The sequence below is a fragment of the Lepus europaeus genome, chromosome 12 (assembly GCF_033115175.1).
Source record: "Lepus europaeus isolate LE1 chromosome 12, mLepTim1.pri, whole genome shotgun sequence".
Classification (NCBI taxonomy): domain Eukaryota; kingdom Metazoa; phylum Chordata; class Mammalia; order Lagomorpha; family Leporidae; genus Lepus; species Lepus europaeus.
In genome coordinates, this window is record NC_084838.1 from 8,992,000 (window position 1) to 9,009,772 (window position 17,773).

Consider the following 17,773-nt stretch of genomic DNA (forward strand, 5'->3'; position numbering starts at 1 on the left):
TATCGTAAAGTGTTAAAATGTGTTGAAGGATTGTAGAATACTGACCACCACCATATTTCAGCCTGACTTGCCAGAAGTTACCATATTTTGTAGGAGCTAATATATAATCTATGTGTCTTTGTAACAGCTTTGTTTTTAAAAGTAATTGAAGAGATTGATGGATAAACAGTGATATCCAGAGATGGAGAGATGTATATTGAAGCAAATATTAAATATGTTAATTATAGGGTCTAGATGATCAGCGTATGAGTGTCATTGTACAATTCTTTCAGCCTTTCTGTCTTGCAAATTTTATAATGAAATGTTAACAAGATTCCCAATGTAATTACCTGCACGTGAAACATCAGGGCTAAACAGCGCAGTTAAAGAGTTCAAGGTCTACCTGCCACATTAATGACCAGGTGTGTGTTCATTGCAGGTGAAGTTCAGTGAACTGACTGTTGACATGTTCCGGATGCTGCAAGCCTTGGAGAGGGAGCCAATGAATTTAGCTTCCCAGATGAATAAACCAGGAATGCAGGTGACCTGCTCTTGACACTTCTGTTCTCAGCCCGTTTTTCAACAAATGCCTTAAATGTGAATAATGGGTTCTATTGATACAACAGAAAGAAGCAGATCTGCATAGTGACAGTAATTTTGAGCAAAGAGGATATTTGATCAAAAGATTAGGGAAAACGGCATAGATAATTATGTGTCAAATATAGTTTTTATGATATTGTCTTCTCTGGGAAAATGCAGGAATCAGGTGACAAGCCTACCAGACGAGAAAATCCTCACAAGTATCTCCTTTACAAACCAACCTTCAGCCAGCTGTACACGTTCTTAGCAGCATCTTTTAAGGTATGTGTGACGCAGTAGTGTTTGCCTTGTAAGGACAGTGTCCCCTGAGTGCAGTGTGAGAGCCTCTCCTCTCTGAATAGGTGGGTCAGGAGTTTCGGTAAAATATGAAAAATGAAAAACTGACTTTAGAATGAAGATCCTGATCAAAGCTATTTTGGGAATAGAGATCCCTTCCGCTACTGTGAATGTTCCTCACTGTTGATTAATGAGAACATTAAGCATTATTCTCCTTTCTCTAGCTGTAATACTCAACGCAGTCCTGAGCAGACTGCACAGGCACGGAATCCGTGAAACATTTTGTCATCTGAAGCAACTAGGAGAAATAGGGATGTGCTTCCCAGAGGTGCCCGTCCTTAGGATCATTACTCCTCCAGCTCAGGTGTTCCCAGAATATTCTCCACATGGAGTTGTGGAAGCAGAGAATGTCTTCACAGAGTGTGGCAGTTGTGATAGATTATAGATTTTTTAAAAAGATTTTATTTATTAATTTGAGAGGCAGAGTTATAGACAGAGAGAGGGAGAGACAGATAGAGGTCTTCCATCTGCTGGTTCACTCCCCAAATGGCTGCAATGGCTGGAGCTGTGCCAATCCAAAGCCAGGAGCCAGGAGCTTCTTCCTTGTCTCCCACGTGGGTGCAGGGGCCCAAGGACTTGGGCCATCTTCCACTGCTTTCCCAGGCCATAGCAGAGAGCTGGATTGGAAGTGGAGCAGCTGGGATTGAACAGGCACTTATTTGGGATGCCAGCGCTGCTTGCTGAGGCTTGGCCCACTACACCACAGTGTCAGCCCCAGATTCTAGATTAATAATGGATCCGTACTGTGTAGGTCTTTTTACCTCAGAAGCAGCAAAAAAAAAAAAAAGCAATTATGTTGGGTTCTTGTTTCCCCTACAACTTCATCATGAATTCTAAATGCGGCTGCCTGGTTTTTCCATTTGCTGGTTTGTATTTGTGATTCTCTTTCATTTCAGGAGCTGCCTGCCAACAGCGTGCTTCTGATTTACCTGTCGGCCACTGGCGTTTTCCCCACAGGTCGTTCTGATAGTGAAGGTACAATAAAGGAATGCTTCCTGTCGTGAGCAGGGCTTGAATTCTCCTTATTTTCTACAAGACAATGGCCCACAGCACACAGACCCTCTCAAGATTGCTGGAAAGGCTTCCAGATTTGCAACCTGGCCCATTTATTAAATTTGGCAATCTTTCAGATACCTCCAGTCTGTTTTATTTGATGAAATATTGCATGTTGAAGCACAAAAATCATCAGAAAATTCAGATATTAAATGCATGCTTCACTATCAAACTTACTAAAAACTTTATGTATAAAGCATCATACATATAATTAAATATATAAATAAACTGGGTATATATTATATTTCCAGTTCAACATTTTGAATTTGAAAAGGCTGATGGTGTAACCAAGCCTGATTATTTGCTTCACATCATGAGAAGACCTGGTCAGTCAGTGGCTGTACCAGGGCCAAAAGTCCTTGTAGAAATCAATGCAGTTTTGTAACTGAAAGTTCAAGTCCTTGTTATGATTTTTTTTCTGTCCTTTCTTTTTTTGCTTTATTTTGTTTCTATGGATTTAATCTATAGAATACTGGGGTGCTGTTTCAGAATAAAAGCTTATAACTGTCCAGAATCTGAGTTCAGAAATTGGTGAATAGATGAGAAAATGCGGCCATTAAAACTTTTATCTGGGGGAAAAAGTTTCTCGACATCTGTAACATTTTCCTCTTCATATGTTTGTTGAAGTTTGCATTCCTTTATAAAGTGCATGACCCTGCCATCTTCCTTGCATGACCTACCGCTTCTCTGAAAATGGTAAAAAGAGGAAACAAAACAGATCTCGGTAGTGTTTCACTTGCGGAGATTTTCTTAAAGGGATAGAATGTAACATTTAACATTGAAAGTGATACAAAATCTTAAACTACTTTACCTTTTTTGGAAATAAAGTTTGTGACTTTATTTATAAATAATGATTTCTGTAGCTTAACATATGTTGTTAAATCAGGCTTTTCACCATTTAACATATCGGTCTCTTCTTTTTCAACATACCATAGGTTATAAATGAATAGTCCTTTAAGAGAGATTGTCCAAACATACTGCAGTGGCTCTTTGGTTTAGAAAAGAGTTCAGCTAATTCATATGACCAGCTGGATAGGATTGTCATCAGAACTACAATTCAAGTTACTGATAAAATTGTAATAATAATGAATTTTTCACATATTAAATCTTGACAATGTAGCTCATAAAAATGAAGGTTTTTTTCAGCGAGGATTTTCAAATTCCATTTCAATTTTTCCCTAAAATTTTACAATTAGTGTCATTTAAAATTTTATTTTTAAAAGATTAAGCTTTCAGCCTGTAACCATCTTTGTAAAATAATTTTGTTGAACCCATTACTTACATTTTACTTGAAGAGTAAGTCATTTGGGACATCCTGGGTCTTCGTCCCTTTTATTGCTTGGAGTCCCAGCATGCAGAAGCTTCCTGCTTTATTTTTCATGGTAGCCTGGGTGAAGAACTGATGGGTCATCAAATTTTTAAAAAAGTCTTGAATAGGCAACCTGCTGAACTCATTTAATACTGCATTACATTAAAATGTTAAATTTGAAAAGAATTCAAATGTTTATAAGCATCTTGCACTTGTGTCCATGAGAGGTTCACACAGTGCTTTGACACTTGAACATCATGTTACTGTCACTCTCCAGCTGAAGTCTAGGATTCTTTTCCTTGTTTTTATAGGTCCTTACGATTTTGGAGGTGTGCTTACTAACAGTAACCGCGATATTATAAATGGAGATGCTATCCACAAACGAAATCAACCACACAAGGAGATGCACTGGTATGTACTACAGTACCTCCTATTTATATAAAAATTATAGCTTTCTCTCTCTTAAAATATTAAGTGAAAGGGGGACTTTTGTCTAGTACTAGGAAGATTCCAAATCAACTAGTGTTAATAGCCCCCATTTGGGTTCCAGCAATATTTTAGGCTCCAGCTATCCCAGGAAATTAGTATTTGGGGTTGATATTCATTGAACAGATATTTTATGGAGTATCCATGATGTGTCAGGCTGTTTAGTCAGTGGGGAGGTATCAGGAAACAAGCTTACATTCTAGTTGGAGAAGACAAGAAATAGGTACAGAAATAAATACTGCAGCAGCACATGGTACCTGTTAGCCTCAGTACGAACTCTTAATGTAAGGTTCTGGGTACGCTACAGCACCAGTGAACTCAGTTGTACAATTTCCAGTAGAATTCTTGTCTGTGAAAGCTTGTTCTTTTTCCCAAGAAGTCCCTTCACTGCTTTGGCTATTACTGGTGATAGAGTTTCTCCTTCCAAGAGATAGCAGTCTGGTTATAAGGAAAACTGGACTTGTCCAAAACTGTAGGGAAGCACATGTGTTAGAGTATGTATAGCAGCTAAAGTCGCCCAAGCCACACATTAGTGCTGTCATTGACCTTAGTTGTCAAGTATTTATATTAGAAAAACTGAACAAATATATGAAAAGGTACCCAAGATCACTCATCCTCAGGGAAATGCAAATCAAAACCACAAGGAGGTTATCCACTGCCACCTATTAGGATGGCTGTTCTCAAAAAGAGATTTGAGATGCCAGTAAGGTACCTGTGTCCCATAATAAGTATCTAGATTCAGTTCCCTGATCCAGCTCCTGACTGCTGCTTCCTGCCAACGCAGACCCCAGTGGAGTGTGTAATAAGCTATAATGGCTCAGCTGATTGGGCTCCTGCCACCCACAAGGGAGAGTTCCACCTTCACCTCTGCTGGGGCAGGGGTGCAAATGTTGTGAGAATTTGGGGAATGAGCCAGCACATGAAAGATCCTTCTCTCTCCATCCCCTTCCTCCTCCACTCTCCCTTTCAAATAAATAAAAATTAAAAACTAATTTTTAATATCTTGTGTGTGTGTAGAATAAAATGTTCATCCATAAAAAAAGGGACGTGTTGCCATTTTTGATAGCATTTGTGAACCTGGAAGTCATTATACTAAGTGAAATAAGCCAGACACAGAAAGACAAACCGTGCATGATCTCACTTACGTGTGGAATCTAAAGCTGTTGAACTCACAGAAGCAGAGAGTGGTGTTTGCCCGAGATGGGGGACTAGGGGAAGTGGGGAGATGGTGGTCAAGGTGTATCACTCCCAGTTCTGGTGAGCTAAAGACCAGGATGGCGGCCAAAGTCAGCAGTGCTGTGCTGTTTACTACACACTTGCTAAAAGAGTAGGTCCTTTAGCACACACGCACACACTCACACGCACACACACATCTTATGTGGGGATGGAGGTGTTGATTCATCTGGTCATGATAATCACTAGTCAGTGAATACATATGTCAAATCAAGGTGTGGTACAACGTGAATATATGCAATTACTGTTTTTCAGTTAAAAACGACTTGTATTTGAAACATTGAGTTTTGAAGATACTGCTCATTGCCATGTCATTTTGTATATTTTATGTTCATTTACAGTAACATTTATATACACATACACTTTGTCCTGGGAAGAGCATGCACCGGGATTCCAGCTGCCTTAAACAGAGCCTCTCAAATGCATGGGACTGGGCTTCAGCCTGGGGTCCAGCAGGTGGCCTGGGGGCAGCGGTGCAGTCTGCCGCAGGCACCCTGGGATTTCGGTTGCAGGCGTCCAGAGGAAGTGTAAAGAGCAGTAGAAGGGGTTTCCCTACTTGCCATTGGCCATAAGATGAAGGTTGAAATTAAAAACCTGTAAAACACTGAATTACCAATCTGTGTTATTACCTCTTGTTTTCAAAGCACATTGTTCCAAAGAGCTTTGAAATGTGCGATGAGTTCCGTATGCTAATTCTTGAGGTTTCCGTGCTGAGTGTGCCATCCTTAAATGTATAGATTTCTCTTCAGCTTAGAAATTCTTGAGAACTGATTGTCTGAACTTTTTCTCTTTTCAAATACAAGTAACTTGGCCATTCCACTAAATGCATAAGTGTTTGTCCTTTGCTTAATCAATCATTGTTTTCTTCTCTATGCTGTGATGAAAAAGAGATAGGACCAAACTGAAGAATGAGATTTCTGAGCCTCTGTGCCTCGGCCGGTGCAGTGACACAGATCTTCGTTGTTGTTTTCTCAGCCTGCATCCTGGAGATCTGTATCCGTTCACCAGGAAGCCTCTGTTCATCATTGTGGATTCGTCCAATAGCGTTGCCTACAAGGTGAGCTCCGCCGACGCTGATGCCTGGAGACTTGATGGCACCAGCCCGGAGGTTCCCACTCTTGACGTGGGCCTTTTGTTTTGCTTGATTTGATTTGATTTTACAGTTTGTATTTAGTGTTTCTTTTCTTTTGAGGTTGTGCATGCTAGTCAGGATCTGGTGCTATGAATAGAAACAAGAAGAAAACGCATGAATGGACACTCAGAGGAAAATAATAAATCCTCCTGCAGGAAAAAAAAAATTCAAGATTTCCAAGATCTCTGGTGGGAGGTTTATTTTTGTTATATAACCCAGAATAACTTTTGTTTTAGAGGTAGAGGTATATGGGTGAATTTCGTTTCATTTCCTAGTTCTCAAACTTTTTCCCATCTACATATTGAGCTGCTGCAGTTTGAGTGAAACTTCTAGCTCATGTTATACAGGTGTAGTCTTTGAATATCGACTTCCTGTTTTACATACACTGTGTGTGGGAGGGAGGGATTGAGAGAGAATCAAAAAAGACAGATGGCCCTGAATGCTGAAATAAATAACAGAGGTCTAACTTGAATTTCCTTTGCTTTATATATATACTTGTTATTGAAGTAATGACTTTCTTCCTTTTTAAAAAACAATTCTTTCTTTATTTATTTGAAAGGCAAAGTTACAGAGAGAGGGAAAGGCAAAGAGAGATTGTCCACGTTCACTGATTCACTCCCCCAAATGACCACAATGGCCAGGGCTGGGCCAGGCAGAAGCCAGAAGCCTCATTTGGGTCTCCTACATGGGTGGCAGGGGTCCAAGCACTTGGACCATCTTCCATTGCTTTTTCCCAGCCATTAGCAGGGGAGCTGGATCAGAATTAGAGCAGCCATAACTTGAACTAGCACACGTATGGGTTGCCAATGCCACAAGTGGTGGCTTAACATGCCAGTCTTTGAACCAATGATTTTCAGTGATCAAAAAAAATGCCAGCAGCCAAACACTTTAAGGTTGAATATTGGAATTCCAACTGTAGTAATTTACAGAGAAGTGAAAACACAGTCCTTTGTACCTGGTTGGAATGATTCATTGGTGATAAATGTACAGAAACACTCTGGACGCATGTTTAAAAACTGCTTCTGTTGTGTGTGTTCATCCTTGCAATTAGATGGAGAGTCCAGCATTTGTAGGTTTACTTCAGGAGAGCAATGGAAATGTCTGGGAGCGAAGACCGCTGAATGTGTATGTTTTTCATTTAGTTTTCATGTTTAGTTTCACTTTTTAAAATTAAACTCTGAATTCCAGGAGCGTTCCATCTACCCTGAATTTTTCAGAGTATTTCTTGCTACCCATTTTGTCAAGTTTAATATTACAACTTCTGACTATTGGGAAAGCTAGCTGTATCCTTTAATAAGTTATGTGTGGTGGTGTTGTGGGTTGGGAGAGAGGATGAGAGACTGCTGAAGGGTTTAGTGGCTACCCCCACTTAAACCTAAAACAAAAATAGAAGAGGCCAGGCATTTTGTCTTCACAGAATTAAAAAAAAAAAACATTCTGTGTCTGTCAGTGAAAGGAATCAGTTATACCACAGTTTGGATGATGAGGCAGAATGTGTGGCTACACCAGGTCAAATGTATTGTTTAACATGACCCAGCATGCATGTAGTCTATTTCAACATCCTGTTCATTTCTCTCAGCTTGATTGGACATGATTGGAGACCACCTTTTTTCATCTCAACAGTGTCATTCGTTGTATGGGCCTGCTATTTCTAGAGCAGTTTGGATGTAGAATGAATGTTGGATGCTGATCTTTAAAACACCATTGTACATAATTGGAAATGTATTTACTCAATTATTTGTCATGATTTAATTCTAAATTTCAATATTCTGGTGCCCAGGACAACTGTGGAAGAGAAAGAGGTTTTTGTTTGCATTTGATGGCACATGTGGTGTCTATCAAGAATTAATTGTCTGGAACATACTGATCAGAAATGAAATGAGGGCTACATATGTAGTAGTCATATCAGACCATGGCACAGACCAATTTGGTCTTTTTAAAAATCTGTAATAGAGTGGATATTTAGCACAGCAGTTAAGATGCTGCTTGGGACTCCCACATCCCACATCTGAATGCCCCAGTGCTGATAAGCTTCCAATTCCAGCTTCCCTCTAAAGTGTACCAGGGAGCAGCATGTATTAGCTCAAGTACTTAGGTGCCTGCCACCCATGTGGAAGACCTGGGTTGAGATCTGGGCTCCTGGTTTCAGCCTGGCCCTGCCTTGGCCTTTCCAAGCATTTGGGTAGTGAACCAGTAGGTGGAAGATCTCTTTCCATCTCTCTCTGTTTCTCTTCATTTCAAATAAAAATAAATAACATTTTTAAAAAAATAGTAATACTTAAAGAATTTAATTCAAGTATGCCCTTCTCTCTGATAATATCTGAAGGTGTCTGAAACTTTTCTCACAAAAGCATATGCAAAGAAGTCTCAAATTACCGTTTGTAAGTTTTTAATGAAAAAGAGCTGGTGATTTATATATTGTTTCTTGAGTACTTGCTTTTTGTATTTCATCCATATGAATGTCTTGTGACTACATGTATATTTCATACATGTTTTATTCATTTTCATTGAAACACAGTGTTTTGTACATATTTCTTCACTTAAATGTTACTTTTTTGTTTTTATGTAAGTAACACATGCACATAAAGCTGTGGTTCTCAATTTTTCCTGTGCATCAGGGACATTCAGAGCCCTTGTAGCTGGACCCTGTCTCCTATGATTCACTTGACCTGGGCTGAGCCTTAGCTGTCAGTGTTTTTTGGAGACTGCTTCCAGTGAGCTGTAAGGGGTAGAGACACGTGGGCAGGATGTTCCTCGAGGTTTGTCTGAAACCAGTTGTCTCCTGCTCTCCTGCCTGCCCTTCTTTGCCTCTTCCCAGAAGCCAAAACTTCCATGCTTGTTTGCTGATTGTTTTGATTTTTACTTTGATGTTTATCCACCATTTTTCTAAATAATATGCTAGGATTGATAGTTCTTGATTCATCAGTTTTAGGCATTATGAGTTGATTTCCTGCTATGAAAGAGAAGTGGAGCTGTATTTCCTTTTCCCATTCTCCACTCAAGTTTGTATCCTTTCCATACTTTTATCTACACAATAGATGATTTTGGTAAAGATAATATTATCCATATAACCTTAACTGAATATCTATGCTTATGTTATTATAACTGCAAAATGCTTATAGGAACTTAGCTACCTAGTAAACTCTGATTACTTTTCCTTTCATATGCAATGTGCACTTTTCTGGAAATAACTACTTCTCTGTCTGTGTTATTTTTCTGAATTTATCAGCAGCTCCACCCAGCCTCTCATGAATTGTCTGAATCTTCTTCCAGCTCACCTAGACAGCTGGTCTCTTAGTTAGTTTGTCTTTGAGGTGAGTTGTCTGCCGGGTAGAGCACCTGGCCTGGTGCCCTTCCCAGGTGCTACACAGCCCTCATTGCAGAATCTCCCTCATTCTTACCCTGGAAGCTCTGCTGTATTGGCTACGCTGCTCCAGAATCCGGTGTTGTCTTCTCTCTGGCTTCACCGTCTTATTTTGGCACAGCGTCTTCCTGAGAAAGGTGAATGTGATCTAAATTGCTTCTGCAGGTGTCTCTCATTTACTCTCATATTTTAATGATGGTTTTGGTACAGGTTAGAAATTATTTCCCTTCTAAACTTGGAAGACTGGTGCAATGTTTTCCAGCATCCAGTATTTCTTTATATACAGACATACACCTATTATACACACATATACCTGTATCACACATTTATAATTATCTTGCTTTTTATCTTTGAGAATATCAGTGATCATTTAAAAATCCTTCTCCCTGCCTGCTGTCTATTTTCTTCTGCATTGATTTGTTTCTTTTTGGGGTTGCCTGTATCAATCTATCTATCTTTGTTTCTTTCTCTCTCTCTCTCCCTCCCTTCTTTCCTTCCTTCCTTCCAAGATTTACTTGTTGGAGGGGCCAGCGCTGTGTCACAGCAGGTAAAGCTGCCGTCTGCAGTGCCAGCATCCCATATGGGCGACAGTTTTAGTCCTGACTGCTCCACTTCCAATTCAGCTCTCTGTTATGGCCTGGGAAAACAGTAGAAGATGGTCCAAGTCCTTGGGTCCCTGCACCCATGTGAGAGACCTGGAAGAAGCTCCTGTCTCCTGGCTTCAGATCGGTACAGCTCAGGCCATTGTGGCCAATTGGGGAGTGAACCAGCAGATGGAAGATCTCTCTCTCTCTCTCTGCCTCTCCTTCTCTCTCTGTGTAACTCTGACTTTCAAATAAATAAATGAATCTTTAAAGAAAAAAAGATTTAGTTGATGGAAAGACAGAGTTAGAGGGCGAGGGAGGACTGAGAAAGATCAATTTTCTATCCTCTGGTTCACTCCCCACGTGGCTGCAATGGCTAGGGCTCCACCAGGCAGAAGCCAGGTACCTGGAACTCCACCCCGTCTCCCCCAGATGTGGGCAGGGACTGAGCACTAGGGCCATCTTGTACTCCCTGCCCAGGTGCATTAGCAGAGAGCTCGATTGGAAGTGGGCAGAGCATCGCTATGGGATGCCAGCGGCCTGTGCCTTTCGTGTTCGTGACTTTCCTCAGTATTGTCTTCCTTACTTGTCTTTGCCATTTCAGAGTGCAGTCTAGCAAACAGGTTGGAAACAAGGGTGTAGCTAGGCCTTGTCTCATTCGAACCAGGTAATTCATGTCAGTATTATAACCTGGGCTGTCTCATTTACTAGATAAAATATAACTATTCTGACTGGAATGTAATTGTTACCAACATGTTGTCTCTTTCTGAAATGTGTGTGTGTTTATATGTATATACATATACATATACGTATACATATATGTATGTTTAATATAAGATTTATTTATTTATTGGGAAGATAGAGTTACAGAGAGAAGAGGCAGAGGCGGAGAGAGATCTTCCATCTGCTGGTTCAATCTCCAAATGGCCACAGCTGGCAGGGCTGGGCCAACCAAAGCCAGGAACCAGGAGTTTCATCTGGGTCTCTCACATGAGAGCAGGGACCCAAGCACTTGAGCCACCTTCTGCTGCTTTCGTAGGTGCGTTAGCAGAGAGCTGGATCAGAAGTAGAGCAGCCAGAACTGGAACTGGTGCCCACGTGGGATTCTGGCACTGCAGGTGGCACCTTAACCCAATGTGCCACCTTGCCAGCCTCTATATGCATAAATCTTTGTTACCTGTGTCTCTTATGTTGATTGATTAATTGAAGGCCCTGTTGTCCTTCCTTCTTGCTTAAGGACACTTTCCCTTTGGATGTTCAGTATCTCACCTGATGTTCCCAGAACCAGTCTGCTTCATTGCTTCATTTGCACACTAGTCTGAACCCTGTTTTGGAGGAGAGTGATTGAACTACTCCCAAGAGCTATGTGACAGGAGTGGCCTCTATGTGACTCTTAGGTTTCCTTTGAGATAAACCAGGCAAGTTGATTGGTCTTACCTTTAGTAATGTAGTAGTAGTGAAAGTTTAAAAAATAAATGCCCTTGGTTCAGCTGTCTTTTCCTTGGAAGCAAATCCTTTTGAGCACTTAAATATTTATAGCAGCTGGATCCCTGCCAGTGAACATGACTCCATGTTTGTAAAAACAGGCATATTTATGTAAACAGCCTCTTCCTGAAGTCTGTGGCGTCTGCAGATTGCTCCGTTCTATTAAAAGGTCCACAACAAGATTCTGGTACGTGAGATCTCTTCTGCCCGTCAGCCTCACTCTCGTTCCTTTCCTTGCTGTTTTGAAAGACTTTCTCTGTGCTCTTGGCATTTCTGTAGTTCTGTTGCGATGGTTTGGCTTAGCCCCTTGGTGCTTGCCAAAGTTGGGACTTCTTAAGTTGATAAGCCAGAGTTTTTCAGTACTGCTGGGAAGTTCCCTGCCATCATCTCTTTGAATATTTTTTTAATAATTTTTTTTAATTTGACAGACAGAGTTAGACAGTGAGAGAGACAGACAGAGAGAAAGGTCTTCCTTCCGTTGGTTCACCCCCCTAAATGGCGCTACGGCCGGAGCTACGCCAATCCGAAGCCAGGAGCCAGGAGCTTGCTCCTTGTCTCCCATGTGGGTGCAGGGCCCAAGCACTTGGGCCATCCTCCACTGCACTCCCAGGCCACAGCAGAGAGCTGGATGGGAAGAGGAGCAACCAGGACCAGAACCTGGCGCCCATATGGGATGCTGGCGCCACAGGCGGAGGATTAACCAAGTGAGCCACGGCGCCAGCCCCATCTCTTTGAATATTGACTCCATCCTAGCCTCTCTCCTTCAGGAACTCTTATTAAATACGTGTGGTACACATTGTACTATGTCTTCCACATCTCCTAAGCTCGTGTCTGTATTTTCTTCCATCATTTTGTTTGTATAGTTTATTTGGACCTAGCTGTTTCTAAATTCTTGCTTCATCTTTGTCTAACTTGTTATTAAATTGCCAGTTGAGTTTCATGTCAGTTATGGTGTTTTTCACTTTTATAAGTTCTGTGTGGTTCTTTTAAGAACATTCCATTGTGGGGCTAGTGCTATGGCATTGCAGGTAAAGCCACTGCCTGCAGTGCCAGCATCCCATATGGGCGCTGGTTCAAGTCCCAGCCGCTCTACTTCTGATGCAGCTCTCTGCTATGGCCTGGGAAAGCAGTAGAAGGTGGCCCAAGTGCTTGGGCCCCTGCACCCTCATGGGAGACCTAAAAGAGGCTCCTGGCTCCTGGCCCCTGGCTTCTGGCTTCAAATCAGCCCAATTCCAGCCATTGCAGCTATTTGGCGAGTGAACCAGCAGATGGAAGATTTCTCTCTCTCTGCCTCTGCCTCTCTCTAACTCTGCCTTTCAGATAAATAAGTAAATATTTTTTAAAAAATTCCATTGTCTTTTTTATAGTTTCCTATTTTCTTTATTATTATTTATTATTATTATTTTTGAAAGGCAGAGTGGACAGTGAGAGAGAGACAGAGAGAAAGGTCTTCCTTTTTGCCGTTGGTTCACCCTCCAATGGCCGCCGTGGTAGGCGTGCTGCGGCCGGCACACCGCGCTGATCCGATGGCAGGAGCCAGGTGCTTCTCCTGGTCTCCCATGGGGTGCAGGGCCCAAGCACTTGGGCTATCCTCCACTGCACTCCCTGGCCACAGCAGAGAGCTGGCCTGGAAGAGGGGCAACCGGGACAGGATCGGTGCCCCGACCGGGACTAGAACCCGGTGTGCCGGCGCCGCAAGGCGGAGGATTAGCCTAGTGAGCCGCGGCACCGGCCTATAGTTTCCTATTTTCAATATCTTTTTTGTTTTTTAAATTTAAGAAGTATAGTTATTATCCATCTGGTAATCCCTATACCCAAAATCTGACTTTGCTGCCTGATGCCTTATGCTGTTTTGTTTCCCTGGGTGCTTTTTTACTGTTATCTGTAATTATTTGTGGGAAGCTCACAGAGTCCTAGGATGAAGGTACCTTCACAGAGGGTCTGCACTGGTTTGCACCGGACACATGGAGGCCGTAGCAGTTTAGGATTGTGTTTTGTGCATCACCTAGGTGACAGACATTTGGGCTACAAATATGCTTGAGGGCCGGCTTTTGAGACAACCCTTAGGAATTATTTCTCTTTCTCTCTGTCTCTCCCTGTGTCTGTCTGTCTGTCTGTCTGTCTCTCTCTCTCTTTCTCCCTCCCTCTGTCCCTCCTTCCCCCTCTTTCCTTCTCCCTCCGTCTCCTTCTCCCTCTCTCTCCCTCTCATTCCCTCTCTCTCCTTCCCCCTCTCTCCTTCTCCCTCCCTCTCCCTCTCCTTCCCTCTCTCTCCTTACTCCTCTCTCTTCTGTCACTGTTGCTCGGCACAGTCTTGAGCCCACGTGGAGGGCCGAGCAGGTATTGAGTTTGGTTTCAGTTGGTTTTAGTTCATTCTCACACTGAGTGTATATGGCTTTTGGGGCTGGGTTCCCATGAGCTCCTGGGCGGCCCCTGCCGTCTGACATCTATGTTCTTGTCCAGTTGAAGCCTTCAGAACCTAAACTCCCGTTGCAGGATTGCCTTGGGGCGGTGACCTGTGGACTGCGTCTCTCTGGCCTCCTGTCACTCAGTGCCCCCGAGGCCCAGGTCCCTCCAGCTGAGTCCTTCAGTGCTTTCCCTCCCTGTTCTGACCGTTTACCACCTCTGTGCTGACAGCTTCCCGGTCATTGCCTCAGCCACACCTCTTTCTGGAACTCAGCTTGACTGTCCACAGCACACGTCTTCGGTAATTACTGGACATGCCCCAGGCAGATTCCTAGACCTCTTCCCCCTGACCTACCCCGTGTCCGTTAATGGCTATCATGCTTTCACATGCTTTTGCCCCGGCCAAAGTCCTTGTTTTCATGCTTGATTCCTCTTTCCACCACATCCATTTCAGGAAATCCTGTGCTCTAATAGCTCAGCATCTCCTCTCCTCCACTGCTGTCCCCTCGTCCATGCCTCCATCGTCACTCACCTGAGTTCTTGCAGTGGCTCCCCAGCCAGCCCCCTCCTCTCTGCCTCTGTTCCCTTCCCGGTGTGCCCCTCAGTCAGGTGTTCACTTCCGTTCTCAGGCTCCTGTGGCTTCCCCGCTCACTCAAAGTCAAGGCGTGTTTGCTCTGCTCACACACACCTCCTCTCTCCCTGCACTCCCTTGCTGGGCTCCCAGGTGCGTGGTTTTCAGACACACTGAGCTCCTTGCCATTTCTCAGCCATCCCAGTCTTCTGTTCAGGATCTCTGTACCTGTTCCCTCTGCTGTGATTCGTCTCCCAAAGAGGCACATGTTGTTGAGGTGTTTGAGCAAATGGAGCCTCTCAGTAAGGCCTTTCTGGGTGGGCTGTGTGTACACCTCGCTGTGGCCTGGAAGGTTAAGCCTCCACCTGCAGTGCTGGCATCCCGTATGGGTGCCAGTTCCAGTCCCAGCTGCTCTACTTCCGATCCACCTCCTTGTTAATGCACCCAGGAAAGCAGCAGAAGATGGCCCAAGCGCTTGAGCCTCTGCGCCCACGTGGGAGACTGGAAGAAGCTCCTGGCTTCAGCCTGGTCTAGACCCGGCCATTGCAGCCATTTGAAAGTGAGGCAGGAGATGGAAGATCTCTCCCTCTCCTCCCCCCTCCCTCTCCCCCTCCCCCTCCCTCTCCCTCTCCCTCTCTCTCTTCTTCTCCCTCTCCCGCATACACTGTATCTCTGCCTTTCAAATAAATAAGTCTTTTTTAAAAAGTATATCCCCCCTCAGCTCTTAAAAAAAAGATTATTTTATTGGTAAGAGGCAAAGAGAGAGAGGGAGAGACAGAGAGAAAGAGCTCCCATCTATTGGTTTACTCCCCAAGTGTTCATAGTAGATGGGACTGGATCAGGCCGAAGCCACAAGCCAGAACCTCCATCTGGGTCTCCCACGTGAGTGGCAGGGACCCAAGTACTTCTTATGCCATCTTCTGCTGCTTTCTCAGGCTCATTAGCAGTGAGCTAGATGAAGCTGAGCAGCAGAGACTTGAACCCAATATGGGATGTTGGCATTGCAAGCATTGGCTTAAGCAGCTGTGCCCCAATGCCGGCCCTCCTCAACACTTTTTAGGTACTTTTCTTACTTTATTTTTCTAAATAATCATGACAGGTAATTTTTATATCGGGACTACTGGTGCCATGCACTGTTCTAACCACATTATGTATACACATTTAATCCTCACACAACCCAGTATGGTACTTTTATTATTCTCATTTTGCTGATAAGAAAAGGAAGGCACATGAAAGTTAAGTTGCTGAAGGTCATACACAGAACTAGTATATGGCAAAGTTGGGACAAACAGCATTTTGCTGTAAAGTCTGTGCTGTTAACTGTACTCTGTGCTGTGTTTTCATATGTAGTACTTGTCCCTCTGATGAAACTATAGAACTTATTTTACATCCTGTGCATTTCTACCTGCTATTTTTTCTTTTTTTTTATTTTTTTATTTTTGACAGGCAGAGTGGATTGTGAGAGAGAGAGAAAGAGAGAAAGGTCTTCCTTTGCTGTTGGTTCACCCTCCAATGGCCGCCGCGGCTGGCATGCTGCAGCCGGCGCACCACACTGATCCGAAGCCAGGAGCCAGGTGCTTCTCCTGGTCTCCCATGGGGTGCAGGACCCAAGCACTTGGGCCATCCTCCACTGCCTTCCCGGGCCATAGCAGAGAGCTGGCCTGGAAGAGGGGTAACCGGACAGAATCTGGTGCCCCGACTGGGACTAGAACCCGGTGTGCCGGTGCTGCAAGGTGGAGGATTAGCCTATTGAGCCACGGCGCCGGCCTTCATTTTCTTTTTTTCCCCAGAAACCTTTTATTTAAGGTGTACAAACTTCATGCACTTCATAAATACAACTTTAAGAACATAGTGATTCTTCCCACTCTATCTTGTTCCCATACTTCTGCCTCTCCTTCTTCTATTCCCATTCTTGTTTTTTACTAAGATCTATTTTCAATTAACTTTATACTCATGAGATTAACTCTATACTAAGTAAAGAGTTCAACGGATAGTATGGGGGAAAAAAACTGTCCCTCAACAGTCAAGGCAAGGGCTGTTCAACGTCATTGTGTCTTCAAGTGTCAATTTCACTTCTATAGTTTACCTTTAGTGTTCTATTAGTTACCATAGATCAGGGAGAATATGTGACATTGTCCTTTTGGGACTGGCTTATTTCACTAAGTATGATGTTTTCCAGTTTCACCCATTTTGTTGCAAACAACAGGATTTCATTTTTTTTTACCACTGTTTAGTAGTCCATGGTGCACATATCCCATAAATTTTTTATCCAGTCTTCAGTTGACAAACATTTGGGTTGATTTCTTATCTTATCTATTGTGAATTGAACTGCAATAAACATGGGGGTACAGATAACTCTTTTAGATGCTTATTTCATTTCCCTTGGGTTAATTCCTAGGGGTGGAAAGGCTGGGTCATTTGGTGAGTCTATATTCAGATTTCGGAGGTGTCTCTATACTGTCCTCCATTGGTGGCTGCACAAGTTTACATCCCCACCAACAATGGATTTGGATACCTTTTTCCCCACATCTTTGCCAGCATTTGTTGTTTGCTGATTTCTGTATGAAAGCCACTGTAACTGGGGTGAGGTGAAACCTCATTGTGGCTTTGATTTGCATTTCCCTGATGGCTAGTGATCCTGAGCATTTTTTTCATGTATCTGTTGGCGATTTGGATTTCTTCTTTTGAAAAATGTCTGTTTAAGTCCTTTGCCTGTTTCTTCACTGAGTTGTTTGTTCTGTTGTTGTTGAGTTTCTTGAGTTCTTTATATATTCTTGTTATTAATCCTTTATCAGTTGCATAGTTTGCAAATAATTTCTCCCATTCTGTCTGTTGCCTCTGCCCTTTGCTGAGTGTTTGTTTTGCAGTGCGGAAGCTTCTCAATTAGTTGTAATCCCATTTGTCAATTTTGGCTTTGATTGCCTGTACCTCTGGGGTCTTTTCCAGAACTGTTTGCCTATGCCAATGTCCTGCAGTTTCCCCAGTGTTCCCTAATAATTTGATAGTATGGGGTCATATATTCAGGTCCGTGATCCATGTTGAGTGGATTTTTGTGTAAAGTGTAAGGTACGAGTCTTGCTTCACACCTGTGTGGCCTTTAATGTGTCCTTGGATTCACTGAGCCTCTTTCCTTCTCTGTAAAATAGCTTGTGGGGTCAGGCACTGTGGCACAGCATGGTAAGCTGCTGACCAGGATGCCTGCATCCTGTATCCTGTATCAGAGTGCCTGCTCTCTGTT

General features: G+C 43.0%; 1 protein-coding gene across 12 annotated transcripts in view; it reads left to right on the forward strand.

The window, feature by feature from the left end:
* SCAI (suppressor of cancer cell invasion) overlaps positions 1 to 17,773 on the forward strand; it is a 171,847-nt gene that overhangs the window by 119,518 nt on the left and 34,556 nt on the right. For all 12 annotated transcript variants that reach the window (XM_062207554.1, XM_062207556.1, XM_062207565.1 and 9 more), the window contains 5 exons: positions 419 to 520; positions 739 to 840; positions 1,812 to 1,890; positions 3,589 to 3,688; positions 5,972 to 6,053. In XM_062207554.1, the coding sequence (XP_062063538.1) occupies positions 419 to 520; positions 739 to 840; positions 1,812 to 1,890; positions 3,589 to 3,688; positions 5,972 to 6,053 (465 nt within the window). The remainder of the gene's footprint in view (positions 1 to 418; positions 521 to 738; positions 841 to 1,811; positions 1,891 to 3,588; positions 3,689 to 5,971; positions 6,054 to 17,773) is intronic.